Source organism: Microcaecilia unicolor, chromosome 1 (genome assembly GCF_901765095.1).
Source record: "Microcaecilia unicolor chromosome 1, aMicUni1.1, whole genome shotgun sequence".
NCBI lineage: Eukaryota > Metazoa > Chordata > Amphibia > Gymnophiona > Siphonopidae > Microcaecilia > Microcaecilia unicolor.
The window spans coordinates 654,328,850-654,346,299 of record NC_044031.1 but is presented as its reverse complement, the minus strand read 5'-3'; the positions used below and the strand labels follow the sequence as shown (position 1 = coordinate 654,346,299).

At 45.0% G+C, this 17,450-nt stretch overlaps 1 protein-coding gene across 1 annotated transcript in view; it reads right to left on the bottom strand.

Moving 5' to 3' along the window:
* Positions 1-17,450, bottom strand: part of SLC43A1 (solute carrier family 43 member 1) — a 103,277-nt gene that overhangs the window by 1,313 nt on the left and 84,514 nt on the right. The window contains exons 9-14 of the mRNA XM_030186291.1: positions 14,097-14,243; positions 13,651-13,686; positions 13,401-13,539; positions 12,466-12,607; positions 12,286-12,359; positions 11,771-11,894 (exon numbers count right to left, since the gene is read on the bottom strand). Coding sequence (XP_030042151.1) covers positions 11,771-11,894; positions 12,286-12,359; positions 12,466-12,607; positions 13,401-13,539; positions 13,651-13,686; positions 14,097-14,243 — 662 coding nt within the window. The remainder of the gene's footprint in view (positions 1-11,770; positions 11,895-12,285; positions 12,360-12,465; positions 12,608-13,400; positions 13,540-13,650; positions 13,687-14,096; positions 14,244-17,450) is intronic.

The window sequence follows — 17,450 nt, the reverse complement described above, 5'->3', positions numbered from 1 at the left end:
TGGCCATAGATGAGGACTACAATTAAGGATTAGTGAAGCATATCAGACTAAGAGGGTGTATCCTATGGTTCCAAGTTTGAAGCTAAGTTGTTTTTTCCTCATCTATCGGGACGCACTTATCGAATATTAAACAGAAAGGTCTCAGGTTGGATTGTAATTTCTATAGGTGGATGTTGTCTTCGCCTTAAAATATACCCTCCGTTTTTAGCCACAGCGATTTTTCTCCATATAGGAGTTTTTTACGCTGTGGGTGTTTCGGAGGATGGTAGGAAAACCTGTGATGTGAAGTCTATTAAAAGTGAGACCAGTTCTTAAAGGTCACTTGGATATCTGAGGTTTCAACTTTACCTATATGAAATGTACAAGAGAGACCTTACTCTTATATTGAGTTTCTATTATATGAGCTCTCTAACGCTCATTGTATCCATATAGTTTGAATCTACATATACTTTACCAACTACACATATGGTAGCCACTGACTTGAGGAAATATTCACCCTCTTACAGTATATGTTAGATTCCTGTACACTAGGTTTAATGAAATAGGATTCACCTAAGTTTGTTACCTTACAGAAATATTGAAGGATATTGTCACCATGGGAGATTTCCCAGAGGAAGACAGTAAAATAATACACCAATACGGAAAAATTCCGAGATCAATTGTGGTGATGTCACAAAGGCGTCAATACCTCTCCTGACTAAAGTGATGGAGGGTATTGTTGCTGTTTGACAAATTACTTGGGTAAGCATAACATCTTTCACAGTTCTCAGTCAGGGTTTAGAAGTGGCTTTAGTACCAAAACAGTAATAACCACACTGCTATCTAGCATTAGAGGAGCAATTTTTGGGGGGCACAAGAGTTCTATTATTACAGTTCGACGTGACGAGTGCATTCAACTTGGTTGATCACGAGATTTGTTGAATATCATGAACCACTATGGAATAATGGAAGTAGTTTTATAATGGTTCAGAGACTTCATGAGTAAAAGAACCTATCAAGTAAAAATGCGGGGAGAACTGTTCCTGGAATGGTCCTCCAATTCTGGGGTCCCACAGAGCTCGACCCTGTCTCCGATTCTGTTTAATGTTAATGTAGTGGTTCCCAAACCTGGTCCTGAAGGTACCCCAGCCAGTCAGGTTTTTAGGATATCCACCATAAATATTCATATGCATGCAGTGGAGGCAGTGCAGGCAAATCTCACTCATGAATATTCACATTTTTACTTGATAGGGAGAACTGTCCTTGGAATAGCCCCTCAATTGTGGGGTCCCACAGGGCTTGCCCCTTCTCCGATTCTGTTTAATTTGCCTAGTGATTCCCAAACCTGGTCCTGGAGGCACCCCAGCCAGTCAGGTTTTTGGGATATCCACCATGAATATTCATGAGAGAGATTTGCATGCACTGCCTCTAGTGCTGTTATGGTATGGTAGAATTATTCTGCAAGTCCTGAGTAACATTTGTAGTTTTTTGTATTACTTCCAGGGCTTTTTTTGAGGGGGTACTTGGGGGTACTGCGTACCAGCACCATTTCCATTGTCTGCTCAAATTGACCCATGATCCCCAAGTTTTAATGAAAGAACTCAGGTTCTACACACCAATTCTGCCTTGTCATAGATTCTGTGACTGGTTGCAGGGGGCCTGGCTATTGTGAGGTGGGTCCCTCAGTGATCACCCCATCCCTGAAGGGTGGTCTGGCATTTGAGTACCGGCACCTTTTTTGCTAGAAAAAATGCACTGATTACTTCACAATATCCCTGGTACTGGATTTTGGATTTGGATCACACCTTTCTCAGTAGTAGCTTAAGACAAGTCACATTCAGGTTTAGTAGGTATTTTCGTGTCCCTGGAAGGCTTACAATTTAAGTTTTGTACCTGAAGCAGTGGAGGAACAAGTGACTTATCCAAGATTTCAAGGAGTGGTAGTGGGAATTGAACCTTGGCTTCCCTGGTTCTCAGTCTGCTGCTGTAACCATTAGATACAGATAATACATATTCCAAACATGTTTGGTAACTCAACAGTAAACTAAAGGCTAGCAGAGCTGAAGTCTGGTGGTCATTTGGCAACCTACCAAAAATATTAATAGGTAAATAATTTTATGGTTGCCAGCAACCTTGGGATTTCTGTTAACAGTGGTGCTGAACATCACTGTTCACCTGGCCAACAGGAAGATGCTGGACTGGAGAGTTAGGGCTGTTTGGGATCCAAGTGTAAAAGTACCTGCATATATTTCCAGAATACTGCAAATACTATTCTGTTTAATATATTGTATTTTGGTGTGCATTATTTTGATTTTGCTCGTATATAATTCTCTGGAGTGTATAGAATGTGCACAATACCATCAGTACCAGAGACACTAGGGAGGTAGCTGGTAGACAGCGAAACAGTCCTTCCCTGCTATGTACAAATGTGACTCTATTATTTCCTTTTTTTTAAAGAGTGGTGTTCATACAGGGGGAGTGTGATGTTTCCTCTAAACTGCACTAAACATCTAGTAGCTGAGTAAAATTCAGAGTAGTTATAAACATATAGTTAAACTACAGGTGAACAAGTGGGGAAAGCATGCAGAGCATGGCTCACTGATTTTTTTTCCAACCTCCCTGCGAGTGTGTATGTATGTGTGTGCACATCTGTGTTTGTACCTGTAAAAAGTGCTCACAGGGTAATGTAATAGAAAATGTTTGCTCACAAAGGAACATTTTTGCTCAGGGCAACTCAGTCCTTAGAGGGAACATTGCTGTGTAGATATGCCACTTCATTTTATGAATACACTAGTAAAAAAGGCTGGTTTCTGTTTTAAAGGAAACGGGCGCTAGCAAGGTTTTCCTCGGAGTGTGTATGTTTGAGAGAGAGTGTGTGTGAGAGTGACTGTGTGAGAGAGAGTGAATGTGTGAGTTTTTGTGTGTGTGTGTGTGACAGAGAGTGAGACTGGGTGCAAGTGTGTGTGTGAGAATGAGAGTATGTGCCAGGGTCCCCCCTCCCTGTATCTACCCAGCGATGCTGATCTCTCCCCTGCCCCCCCTCCCGCCACCCAGCGAGTCTCCTCTGTCCCCTGCTCCCCCTCCAGCCACCCAGCGATTCCCCTCTCTCCCTGGCCCCCCCCCCCCCTCCAGGCACCGAGCGATTCCCCTCTCTCTACGCCCCCCCCCCCCTTTTTTTGGTACTATCTATCTAGTTAAAACAGCTTTTGCAGCAGCTCCTAGGTTTGCTTGCATTGTTTTGAGTGTATGGCAATGATGGCTGCGTGGGGGATTGGAAACAGAGATTAACCAACAGGCTTCCTTGCTCACAGTGGACTTGATTGGTTCACTTCCACTCCTGTCTCTTAAACGTCTGCCTGCACGGCTGGGGGCAGCAACCTGGGGGGACGTGGCATTGTGGCAAGGGCTCCTCCACTTCTTAAGGCACTGTCTATACGGCAGTTCGAAAATGAACACTCTCCCTCCCTACTGCTAGTGCCGGTTTGACGATCCCATCAGGAGAGGAGAGGGAGGGGGGGGGGTTGAGGGCGGTTATTGTGCGCAGGTGTTTCGGGAGGTGGGCAGGCAGTCTGGAGCGATTCCTAGGCAGGGGGAGGAGTAGGGAAACGCGTGTTTCCCTACTCCTCCCCCTGCCTAGGTCGCTGTTTGTTGCTGTGCGTCGGGCTGGTGACCTCATCCGAGGCGCAGCCAATCAGTGGGATGATCTACAGCAGGAATCAGGCCACCTCCGACTCGGAGAGCCACGGTTCCAGGCAACTGTAGAACGTTGGAGGTGAGAATTATTATATAGGAAGTGGTGCTGATGGTAGACCAAAGGGCAAGATGTGGTAGTGGGTGTTAAAGCTGAGAGAGAGAGCACAGCTAGCTTCCTTTCATTATGAGAGGAATGAAGGCCATCAGGGAAATTATGTTGAACTTCCCGAGAGATATTTGTTCAAGACCTTTAAGTCTACATGGGACAGAATCTCCTAATATTTGGGGGGAATCAGGAAATGCTTGGAATAGAATCGGTTTCTTCTCTCCTGCAGTGGAAGGGAACAGTCTCAATTTTCTATTTTGCAAGGACAGCTCTTAATGAATCATGTCCTAGTGCTGAGGGGTGGGCCAGCTTGGAGGGATTCCTAATAGTTGTAGCATGTAATCATTTCCGATAATCCAGAGGACCCAGCTGTCAGGTTACGCTAGGCCAACGGGGTGGAGAGAATACAAGCTGTAAAACTGGTGGGCTGCTCTGTGTGGAAATGCAGTTTGCTTTATTATGGCTTCACACAATTCTAAAGATTTAAGTTCTGATGCTGTAATATTCACTAGTAAAAGAGATTTAAAAGTGAATCTTAACCTGCCCCTGACAGGAAAGTCCTTTGAAATTATAAGTGTTGCTATGGGGTGGCAAATGGCACCCCAAAAAGTTGCCTTGCCACCCCAAACAGAATCAGCACACTCCCCCCTCAGGTCTGGATTCACCTCACTACTTTCCCCCTTCCACCCCTCAGGTCTTTCTGCCGCAATTCTACAAACTTTGCAGTTGCTGGCAGCTCTTCTGGCGGCCCCGGGGTAAAGACAGAACTTCCTTTTGCCATGTGGGAGGGAAGCGGCAGAGGGAAAGCTTTGGGATAGCGGAGGAAGGCCTGTTCTAATAGCTGCCAACAACCGCAAAATTTATAGAATCATGGTGGGCAGAAGAGAGAGGCCCAAGGGATGGGAGGAGGAAACCAAACCAGCAGTAAACAGTAGTGCGGCGAGATTGGCCGAAACTGCCCTAGCAAGTTGCTGAACTGTAAGTATAGATCTGTTCCTTAGCGTCTGCAGCAGATGGATCATAACCCACAAGTCTGCTGCGACTAAAGGAAATAAAATTATCAGGTAAGACATAAATTTCCCTTGCTAAGGATAGGGACTGGGTTATGTATTTCCCCATTCTTTCAGCGTGCCAGAGCAAGGGGATGATCTGGGACCCAGGGGGAGGCTCCCACGACCTGGAGTCAGAGGAAGAAGAACCAATCTAAAATAATCTAATTGAGGTGCTTGTAGGCTGCTAAATTCCATAAATGGTCCAGAGTGGTTTACTACAAAGATAAAATGAAAATTGGAATAAAAAAAAGAATTATGCTAAATATTTTTGAAACAGATATGTTTTCAAGGTCTTACAAAATAGCATATAAGAAGACGGCAATTTGAGTAGAGAGGCAGTGTTTTCCATATTTTAACAGCCTGATAAGAAAATGATTAATGGATTTTTTTTAAGTCGTACCCTTTTAAAAAGAAGGAAAGCTTAAAAACTTGGCAGTCTATCAAACGTAAAGTGTAGTTGACAAATATAAGCAGAAGCTAGACCAGTTAAGGCTTTAAAAACCAGGCAAGCCAACTTGAAGTCAATTCTTGCCCTCACTGGCAGCCAATGAAGGACTTTAAGCAACAGGGAAACATGGTCAAACTTTTTCCATTTAAATTTTAATCTAGATGTTGTATTTTCCAAGAGTTGAATTTTCTTCAGAAGAATAGTAGAAACTCCTGCATAAAAAGTGTTGCAATCTAACCATTTTCCACAAATCCCTAAGAACTCGAAAAGCTACAGAAAATAAAATGTTCAGACCCAAGAAAAGGAGAAAGTGGTGAAGAGCTATGAGTGAGGTTGATGAGTGGTCTAACCAGCAACCCAGGGAGAAACCACAAGAGTCCAAATATGAGGTGTCTGAATTTTTGTGAGGGATATCTGAGCATTATTGTCCTGTATCTTTCCATCTGTACCACACAGAAGATTTCTCCTAGTAGAATCTCATTTAAGTAGCAGTTTTGCGCTTTTGGGACTGACTGAATGACTGAGAGGGATTATAAGAAAAGGTGGCTTGCTTGTTTCCCACCCACCTAGCTATAACAAAGGAAGTACACCTGGACTATATAGAAAATGAAATGAGAGGAGGAAGTGACGTCATGGTCTGAGATGGCTGCTTGATCATGTGGCTCCGCTGGGGCTGATGTTTTATTGAGCAAATTTCACTATCTAAGCAAGCTATTTGAATACGGAAAAGGCAGGAGAGTGACGATCCCAAGTTACGCCGCCGAAAAAAGCCTTGGAACGGATCCACTTCACACCAGAGAGGAGCAAAAAATTGAAAGGAGAAACAGCGGAGCCGGGGCGGAGAGAAAGAAAGATGGCGTCTCTGCAGGCTAACCCAGAAATAGAAAGGCCCTCTGACGGCACGGAGGAAGCTACCAACATTACAAAATCTGATGTGGTGGGCTGGTTTCAAGACTTAAAAGCGGACTTTGAGGGGATCAGGAAAGATGTGCAAAACGTCCTAAAATATAATAGGGCTGAAATTCATGATGTGGGGTCCCGCGTTGGCGAGATGGAGGAGGGGATGACGACCCTCAAAACAGATGTGGAAAAGCTCACTGTGGAAAGGGAAAGTGACTGCGGATCAGGAGGAGCTGCAACAGCTCAGGGAGCTGCAACAGCTCAGGGAGCAGTTGGAGGACCTGGAAAACAGGTCGCGTCGCAATAATTTGCGATTTAAAGGTATCCCAGATTTGGACATTTTCAGTAAATGTGAAGCTGTAATACGAGAATTGTGCCTCTACATATTGACTCCAGGAGAAGGGGCCCAACAACCAGACATACGCATTCAATGGGCGTATCGAGCTGCAGGCTCACGGAGAGACTCTAACCCGAGGGATGTCGTGATATGCTTTTTGGATTACCCCACCAAGGAAACGATTTTGAATCAGGCTCGTGTACAAAAAGAAATACTTTGGAAAAATTATAAGATCGGGATGTACCAGGATTTGGCACACACCACACTGCAGAAGCGTGGAACATTTCGAGAAGTCACAGGATTTATGTGCTCAAAGGGGATCCGGTACATTACGGTGGACGGGAAGTCGCGCAGAGTCAAGTCGACGGATGAAGCATGGTCGGCGTTGCAGGCTATGGGGTGTCCTGATTTGCTAGTGCAGACGCAGCGACCGATGGAGTCTAATGATCCTAGAAAAGATTCAGCATGGCAGGTGGTGGTGGAGCGTGGGAAGAAGTCCGACAGCATGTCTGTTGAAAAGGGGCTTACACTAGGGGCTAGAAGGGGATAGAGAGGGACAAAGGGGGATGGTATTGGGTTTGTGTGGGGCTAGGTTGGTTTTTGTATGTGCAGGAGGGGGGATTGTGGGGCATGTTGGTGGGAGGGCTTGAAATTGTGGGGTGATGCTTAGTGTGCAGGCTGGGGAATTGTGAAAGTGGAAGGAGCGGAGGAAATTGGTTTGATGGGGTGGAATTGGATATAGTTACAAACGGTCTGAGCCTCTGGGAGAGTGAGTTCGTTCCTCCGAACGTGGCATCGACTGCAACGGGGACCAGCACAGGGGACGAGGTGGGGGGGGAAGGGAAGATAGGGGTGAGGGCAGGGATACTCTGAAGTATGGGGGATTGGGTCAGGGACGCACGCTGGGGGGGGGGTCTGGGGAGGGAGGGGGAGGGTCAGGTGAGACTTTAGTGGTGGGGACTTGGAATGTAAACGGGCTCAATAATCAGGGGAAACGTAGTCGAGTTTTTAAAGAGTTGAGTAGATTGAAGTGGAACGTGATGATGCTACAAGAAACACACTTAAGGCCGAGAGACACCCATATGCTGCGGTGTAGGCCTTTTAGAGATGTAGTAGTGCATCAGGGAGGGGGAGCTAAGAGGGTAGGGGGTGTGGTGATACTAGTGCGACAAAACTGTGGTTTGTATTAACGAAGGAGTTTTGGGATGCTAGTGGTCGATGTCTGGACCTTAGGGGGTTGCTACAGGGTAGGGAGATCATGCTGATCAATATATATGCACCAAATGGGGGTCAAAAGCAATTTTTTCACACCCTGATGGGGGAAATCCAAGGTTTTATTAAGGGTCAGGTGGTAGTGCCCCAGATGCACAATTGGACCACTCCTCGGGGGGAGGGCAAACTGGTGGCCCTGGACGTAAGGCGCTGCTGCAATTCTTGAAAGAGCTTGAGGTGGTAGATTGTTAGAGACTGCTGCATGGGATAGAGAGGAATTACACTTTTTACTCTCATGCAGCACAGTCATACACACGTTTAGATAGCCTGTGGGTACATCGAAATAGCTGGCATATGGTGGATGCGGCTGAAACAGAGGCAATCCAGATTTCAGACCATGCTCCTACATGGATTAAGCTTAAGGGACTGGGGGATAGGAAATGGGGTGGTGTATGGAAATTGAATGATACAATACTTGGAGATGAAACGTTTGGGAGGAGATTAAGGGGGCCATACAAGAATTCGATCACTTCAATGACAATGGTGAGGTTCCGGATGAGATACTATGGGATGCAATGAAAGCAGTGGTGAGAGGAGTCTTGATTAAATGGGGGGGGGGGGGGGGGGGGGGGGGGGGGGGGGGCGTGGAAAAAAAGAGAACGAGGACAGCAATCGTTGGCTGGTCCACTTAGAAAAAGCACATAAACATTACCCCATATTAAAACTTTGGGAGGAGCTTAAAAAAGTAAGGGAAGAGTTAGAGCAACTGCAAATGTTAGACATTGACTACATGAGAACTAAGCTTAAACAGCAGAATTTTGAATTTGCCAACAAATCAAGTGCCCTATTGGCTTGTCTGTTACGGGTCAGACGAACCAAATCTCTTATTCAAAAAATGAGGGATGGAAGGGGAGGTTAGCATTACACAGACACCGAACCCAGAGGGCGAATCAGAGGTTGGGCTAGCCCAATATCTGGGTCAGATACAGTTAAAGTGTCTGAGTGATTTGGAAAAGGCCCAATTGGGGGAACCTATTTGACTGGGGGAAGTGCAAGGGGTCATCAAGAGTCTCCCGAATGGGAAAGCCCCTGGACTAGATGGATATACAGGAAGGTTCTATAAATGTTTTGTAGGAGAGCTAGGGCCTCAGCTAACACAGCTAACACAGATAGGCAATGGAGTGTTAGAGGGTAATGGACTGCCGAGATCTATGTCAGAGGCGGGGATCTCGGTGCTGCCTAAACCAGGTAAAGACCCCACAATTTGTGGTTCATATAGAACCATCTCGTTGTTAAATGTAGATGTGAAGATATTGGCTAAAATTCTAGCCAATAGGTTGGGTAGGGTCTTACAGAAATTGATACATGTAGACCAATCTGGGTTTACTTCAGGGAGGCAGGTGGGAGACAACATTAGACGTACTCTACACTTGTTGTGGGAGGCACAGAGGACACAACCAGGGGCGGCATTGTTGGCCATTGACGTAGAAAAGGCTTTTGATAGGTGAATTGGGGGTTTTTGAGGGAGGTCATGAACCGTATGGGTATTGGAGGCAACTTTAGTAGGTGGTTGGTGGCCCTATATGCAGACCCGAAAGCTTGTCTCCATATTAATGGCAATTATACCCCATTCTTCCCAATTGATAGAGGGACTAGGCAGGGCTGTCCTCTATCACCACTTCTATTTGCCATTTATATAGAACCCTTGGTGGAACTGGTGTGTAATCACCCTGATATTAGAGATATTATGGTGGGGAAGAGGGAGCACCGCATAGCTCTGTTTGCTGATGACTTATTGCTTTATGTGGCAGAGCCAGAGCGGACTTTGACGGCAGCGTTGGCTATACTTGGGGAATTCAAGAGACATGCAGGATTGCGGGTAAACATGGATAAAAGTGGAAGAAAACAGATTGAGAAGTAAATTTGCTTTTAAATGGACTAAGAGTCACAGTCGATATCTGGGGATTCAAGAGCTGCGTGTACAGACTTAATTATGGTAAAATAGTAGAATAAATCCGGACAGAACTTTCTAGGTGGAAAGGGTTGTGGCTGTCCTGGTGGGGGCGTATGGCTGTGGTAAAGAGGAATGTATTACCCAGGTTGCTGTTCTTGTTTCAATCTTTGCCGGTAGCGGTTCCTAGACAGACACTTCGACAGCTGCAAAGATATATTCTGCAGTTTATATGGGGAGGCAAGCACCCTCGACTAGCTGGGCGGGTGATATGGGGAGAGATGGAGAGGGGTGGTAGAGCGGTGCCAAGGATTGAGTGGTACTATATTGCTGCTCAAATTAAGATGGTTTTGGATTGTGAATGGGGGGGGGTTAAAGCCAGTGAGTCAGGTAGAGCAAGCATACTGCCCCCAAAGGGCTTTGAAAACTTATTTGTGGACTACTGAGGGAATGGGAGGGGTGCTGGCGGGAATAGACAATCCATTCCTTAGGCATCTTATGGGTATGTGGGGGGATCTATTTTGTTTATTATTTTTAGATTGTAAGCTCTATTGAGCAGGGACTGTCTCTATGTCAGGTGTTCAGCACTGCGTGCGTCTGGTAGCGCTGTACAAATGTTAATAATAATAATAATCTACGGAAGAGTTGGGGACAGGGCGATAAGGTGTCCACCTGGGTGGCTATGAGATGGGAAGTTTGGGGCTGGGAGAGATAATGCCACATTTGTGAGATGGGATCAGGTAGGCCTTTTGAGTTTTCGAGATATGCTGCAGGGGGGAAAGAGGAAGAGTTTTGAGGAGTTGAGGTCCAAGTATGGACTCCCTGAAGGTGATATATTCCCCTACCTGCAAATCCAACATTTTGTGAGAACAATGGGGTGGAAAGGAGAGGGTCCACAAGAGAAGGAAAGCTTGGAAAATTTGTGGGGCTTCTTGCAGAGGGTGCCTAGACCCATCTCCGTGCTGTATAAATTCTTTAGGGCAAGTGATCCCTCCCCCTTTAGCTTTAAGGGGGCGTGGGAAGTGAACCTCAATTGCTATTTTAATGAACGGGAGTGGGAAGTAATCTGCGGGGAGGTCCAAAAGGCATCAACATGTGCATTTGTCCAAAAAAAATGCTTACAAGGTACTCACTAGGTGGTACTATACCCCTGAGAGACTGAAGCACATGTACCCTAATGCCTCTGATCTTTGTTAGAGATGTGGGTTGCATACGGGCTCCTTTGTGCATATTTGGTGGACCTGTCTACGACTGATCCCATTCTGGCATGCAGTAATGAAAGCTTTAGTAACTATGATAGGGGAATCGCTGGTGTGCAGCCCATCGGTGTGTTTGCTGGGACTGCATAATGAGAGTGACTCCTGGGAGAGGAGCAAATTGATGAGATGGGGGCTAGCGGCAGCAAAATGTCTTATAGCGTGGAGATGGCGGACTACTGATTCCCCGTCAATGGGGGACTGAAAATGTAAACTGGGACAATTTATAATCGTGGAACGCCTCACGGCGTATTGTAGAGATGGAGAGTTACGGCGCAAGAGGGGGTGGTCCCGACTTCAAGACTGCTTAGCCCAACTTTTGTAATGACTTGTTATGACTTGAGCTTGTTCAGTAGAAGGAGGGGGAGGGGGAATGAGAGAGTGACGTGGATGGGTGCAGGGAGGGGGGGGGCGGGAAGGGGGAGTTACCTTAGACTGTGTAAAATAGTAAGTTTAAGGGTGCATGATGATATGCAGGGCTTGGTGACAAAGTTTGAAGCATCTGACTTTATATGTAAGAATTATATAAAACTCATGGAGCATAAAAAGTGTAAGTAGACCATCGCCGAAGTGATGGTGGAGAGTACTAATAAGCTATGTATTTCATGAGCTAACTGGCCCAGGTCCGGTGCTCAAGGCATAATTGTATGTTTGATTGCACTGCATTGCAATGTTGGCTTCATATTACAAAACTCAATAAAACATTTAAAGTTGAAAAAAAAAGAAAATGAAATGAAAATAGTTATCACTTTGCTCTATCTCCCCAGTAATATAGGTCAACACCCCACCCCCACCAGCATTTTCTTTTGAGCATGCCCAGTAGCCCTCTCTCTTACCCAGAAGGGATCACCATGCAGCGGTTCCACCATTGCCATGAAGAGAAATTGCTGGAGAAGAGCGAACACAGCACTAATGAGAGACTGCAGCCCTGTCAGTGTTCCAAAGTGATTGGACGGATAGCTGTCAATCAAATGGGCACATTAGAAAATGAGAGGATGGCAAGATAAAACTGTTACAACAAAAAGAAAAAAATATCTGATAAGACTTCTCAGAGTTAAGAGGCTCTTCACCATTTGCCCACAGTAAACATCTGCACAGACAGATTCCTGCCAGGCACCACCCAAATATTCATTCACCAGAACTGTTACCAATGTACAACGGAGACCGCTATGTCCCCAAACATACATACTATACCTAAAAGGTGGGGGAAAGAGAAGGGACTGTGAAATCCAGGGGTTTTGCCTGGGATGAGGTAGAGGAGGGGTCCAATCTCATGGCCATTGAAGCCATTTACTGTGAAAATTCCCTCAGCATTAGGATTCGTATCCCACACAGAACTTGAGAAACTCACACAGCAGCATAGAGACCACCACAAGCTGAGTGAAAGAAGCCACGGACCAGCGTGTGCAAGATGAATGTCAGAAACTGTGAAGAAAAACAGAAACAGAGTGAAATGTAAAATACCAGTTCTGAATGTGAATATGAGCTGTTATTCCTCAGCAAAACCTCAGAGAGCTGTAAAAGCAATCACCTGCAGGGGGAGACTGGGGATCATACAGGTAATGCCAAACCCCACCAGCAGCAGGTTGGTGAAGAGGAAAGCCCTCATGGCATTGGTCAGTTTCTGTATCTTCCTGTCACGCAGCTTCTTGGGCTTTTTTGTGGAGTTCTCTCTGTGGCAAGAAAAAAAGTTCTGTCAAACTTCCAGACTCAGGGCCACGTGATTCACACATCACCAGTCTTATGCCAGGACTCTCGTCCAGCATTTGAGTATAGTCGGGTCTATACAGTATACCTCTGCACTGGTGTTGGGACTTACTCTTCTGGCCTTAGCACTAGTGCCAGAATTCATTCCCAGCCTCTGAGCACAGTCAGATCTCTATGCCTCTGCATTAATACCGGGACTCCCACTCCCAGCCTGAGCACAGGAAGAGCTAAACCCAAGACACTCACTCCCAACCTCTGAGTGCATTAAGATCTCTACGCGTCTGCACTAGTGCCAGGACTCCCACTCTCAGCTTGAACACAGCAAGAGCCATACCCCAGGGCACTATGCCAGGACTCGGTCCCAGCCTCTGAGCACAGCTGGATCTCTATACCTCTGGGACTCTCACTCCCAGCCTGAGTATAGGAGGAGCTAAATCCCAGGGCACTAGTGCTAAGACTCACTCCCAGGCTCTGAGCACAGTCAGATCTCTGCACCTCTGCATTACTACTAATACAAATCATTTCTATAGTGCTGGGATTCACACTCCAAGCCTGAGCACAGCAGGAGTTTTACCCCTGCTCACTAATAACCAGCCTTTGAGTACAGCGGATTCTATACCCCATCACAGTAGTGAGCTTGGACTTACGTTTCCAGTCTCTGAATGCAGAATCTATAACCCACACCATTGCCAGGGTTCAGACTCAGCATCAGTGAAACTGGGCTGTAGATGGAGACAGTCTCCCTTTCTCTATACTCACCCAATATGTTCATCTGTGTATCTGTCTACTGGTCCATCCACACATTCTTTCATGCGCCAATCCATAACATAGCCAATGAAGGGACAGCTGAATAGGCAGAGAAGCTGCAGTACTCCAAAGATGGAGGAATAGAAGCTGACTATCAAGAAGAAAGAAGAAGATTCCAGCATTGGCAGAATACCCACACTGAGAAAGGAGCTATCATTAACTCAAAACAGAAAGCTTCATTTTACTACATCATTTTCCTTACCTATGGATTCAGCCTCCTCCTTCACATGTTTGGAAACTAGAAGGGAAAACAAAGGACAAAAATAACCACAACTCTAAAAATATGGCATAAGCATTTCTAAAGTCCTACCTCATTCTCTCCGTCTTCATCTCATTAGTGTCCCTGCTGTCTCCTCTATTTTTCAGAATCATATACTCTTTTTCTATCTGTTTCCTCCTCTGCCTCTCTTTCTCTAGGAGATGGAGATTCTCTGCCTTCGCTGCTCATCTCCAATTGTCCCCATCCTGTCTCACTGTGTTGTCCTCCTGTTCTGTCTCTGCTCCCTCTTTTCTTCTCACCATGCCACCACTCTTACCATGTCCTCTGTCATCCTGCTCCCTGACCCCTTTCCTCTCACCGTGCTCCCATCCTCCTCTGCCCCCTCTCCTCACTGTGTACTCATACTCCTCTGCCCCCTCCCCTCTCACCATGCTCGTCCCCTCTAGTCACTTGGAACTCCAACATCTTGTTCATGGCAGCCATGTAAAAGATGACCCTCAGCTGCGTCATGCCCATGGTGACAAGACTCCAGAGAAAGATGGCAGAACAGACACTGCGACGAAATGGGATTGCTTCTAGGAAAAAGAACAAAAAACTACAGCTTACAGAATGTTTTCTTCACTATGCCCCTCTAGTCCTAGCCAATCACAGAGTGAATTCATCACTACACCCCAGGGGCAGACTGTCAGTGGTCGGGGCCCCCAGGCAGTAAAGGTCATTGGGGTACCCCCAGCCACTGCCTGCTGTGCCACTGCCCTCCCCGGTCCTACTTTGAAGGGCCTGGTGGTTTGATGGCCTCTGTGGGGGCAGGAAAGAACCCCCCTCTTTCCTGCCCACTATCGCTACTGTGCCCGGTGGTGCCTTGTTTTTCAAAACGGTTGCCGAGACTTACCGCAATAGTCTTGTGAGTCTCAGCAGCCATTTAAAACACAGCAGCACCGGCACCACTATGCAGAGTAGCGGCAATAGGCAGGAAAGAGTGAGATTCTTTCCTTTTCCTGCAGAGGCCACTAGATCACCAGGCCCTTCAAGACAGGTCCAAGGAGGGCTGCAATATGCTATGGAGGGCAACCGGGCAGAGTCTCTGAGCTCTTAGGCACTGTCCAGTTGCCTGAATGGTCAGTCCACCCCTGCTACACCCCATGGTTCCCGCAACCAAAGAGTGCTTTCTTCACTACGGCCCCTGATATCAGCCAATCACAGAGTGCTTTCACCACTATTTCCATAATACCAGGCAATCACAGAGTACTTTCAGCACTACACCCCCCATACCAGCCAATCACAGAGTACCTTCATCACTACATCCCCTGGTACCAGCCAATCACAGAGTACTTTCATCACCACACCCAAGGAGGTTTAATAGACATGAGATGAAGCGACTTCAAAATGCTGAAACCAATTAGGTTAGTCTGAGTTTTCCCTTATCCGCGGTGCTGTCATCCCCGTATACTCAAAACAAAGCAAGCAAACCTATGAGCTGCTGCATCTACGTCGTCGTTCTTCATTGTTACTTGGCAGCATTTTTATTTAATCTCACTTATATTTTCGAACATGCCAGCTTGTGCAGCATACGAATGTACACAGAGGAAGCATAAAAACAGGATAACTTTTCATAGCAAGAGTAGTAATTTGTTATAAATCTTAATCAGTGGTCAGTTGAAGGGGCTGGTTACAGGGACACCCTAGCATGTGTTATATTCGTGCAGAGATTTTTTTTCTCCTGGTAATGGGCCACTAAAACAGACATCATATGAGAATCAGGTGCTTAACATTCAGAGTTTCTATTTATTTATGACAGTCATAGCCCACATTTAACATGTATTAGGTTGAAACCTAGGAGCATTAGAATTTTTTTTTTTTTTACCTGTGCCTAGATGGTTTGTGGGAACTTGCTCCTGTTTTGAAGAATGCAGTTGTATATTATAAAAGTGCACTTAATATTGTTTATTACTATTATTTATTACTGATTGATATACAGCAGATGTTAACCAAGTCAACTTCATGCTTTGTTATATAATTTTTAATAGTATTTGTCTCAGTCATTACCCAAATACAAATAAAATTATAATGTTAATTATATGACCATGTCTGCCTCTTATGGTTGCTTTTGTTAATTAACGCCGTGTCAGAAAAATATTTGCAAGTGCGATTTTATTATGTAGGCAAACAATACACCGCCAAAATACAAAATAGCAAGCAGCACAGTATTTAGTCACCAAGTTTACACAAAGTTGATTATTTTCAGTGGAAAATAAATCTGTTGGCTGCCTGCTATGTGAATATTCCATCACTGTTTAATTATTGCTACCAAGTATTAGATTGTTTACATTTGTTTATCTAGACCTTACATGCACATGGTATTGCTTATTAAACCCGAAGGCAAAACCAAAGTGTGGTTAAACAATTTGGTATAAACTGTGTTGTTTATGGTTTTACTTGTTATGAAATGCTTTGAGTCCTACTGATCTGTACATGTGTTGTGTTATTTTGGCGGGTGGAAACAGTCAGGTGGGCTTATAGGGAGGGAGGGGAAGGGTTCTTGGGGTAAAAGTAAAAGTTTTTATTGTGCCATGTTGGATGGTTTACTGTTTTTTTTTTTTTTTCTTGATCTATATGAAGCTTATCAACCAACATGTTTTGCTTTTAATAAAGATGATTAAAACATAAAAAATAAGTTTTGGATGTTACTGAATTCTATTATTCTGTCTCACTGTATTTCCAGTTTTGGCACAGTATGAGCCATCACAAGAACAAAATATAAGAAAAACAATGGGCTGCATTAGGGGTTATAGCCCATTTAGTTATGTTTCCACAAATGAGAGATCTGTTTGACAGAAAATATTTTTATTATTTTGACTTATAAACCACTTGTCCCTGAAACATGCTCAAACAACAGAATAATACATTTGTGTATCTAAAAGGTAAAGTTCTATAAAACAGATGAAGGTGTGATTACATGTGCCACAGTGAAAGGAAAGTTTAATTCTACTTCCATTTAATTTCAATATATTCCATCATCTTTATAACACCAGGCTTCCCAAGGCAGAGTACAACAGCATTTAACATGAACCCATCAGGAAACAGGATATCCTCACTGAAATTTGGCTATCTGTATTGTATACAGTGTATTTATTTAGTTTTTAGTGTAGAAAAATGAGCATAAAATACAGAGTTTAAAATTGCTCTTTCTAGCAGCTATAATAATTTTTAAGCTGTTTTAGTGATATTCAATTGTTATTTCATGATATTTATAGCTACATATGGGAAGCTTTCAAATAAATTAAAAGGGTGTCCAATAAGTAAAAAAGCAAACAAACCAATAACAACTTTTCTCCTCCACCTTTTAAGGTACTGCCTATCCAATTGAAACAGCTTTAGACTTGTTACAGATGGACCAACAATAAAAAAAAAAAAACGACAGTGAGGATGCAGCAGCTCATAGGTTTGCTTGCTTTGTTTTGAGTAAATGGAGATGACAGCTGTGCTTGGAAGGGCAGACAGTCCTAATTGGCTTCATTGCTTACAATCAGGGCCGTGCCTAGGGTCTCCGGCGCCCCCCTGCAGTTGGCCCCCCCCCCCCCCCCGAAAACGATCGCTACACTACCCGCCCTCTTCTCCCCAGATCCTTTTCCTTTTTTTTTGTTTAAATTTACCTCTATCCGACGGCAGTGTAGCGTTAGTGAGGAGGCGGCGCTCCCCCGCCCCGACGTGTCAGTCTTCCCTTCGCTCAGTGTCCCGCCTTCTTCTGACGTCATTTCTGATGTCAGAAGAAGGCGGAACTG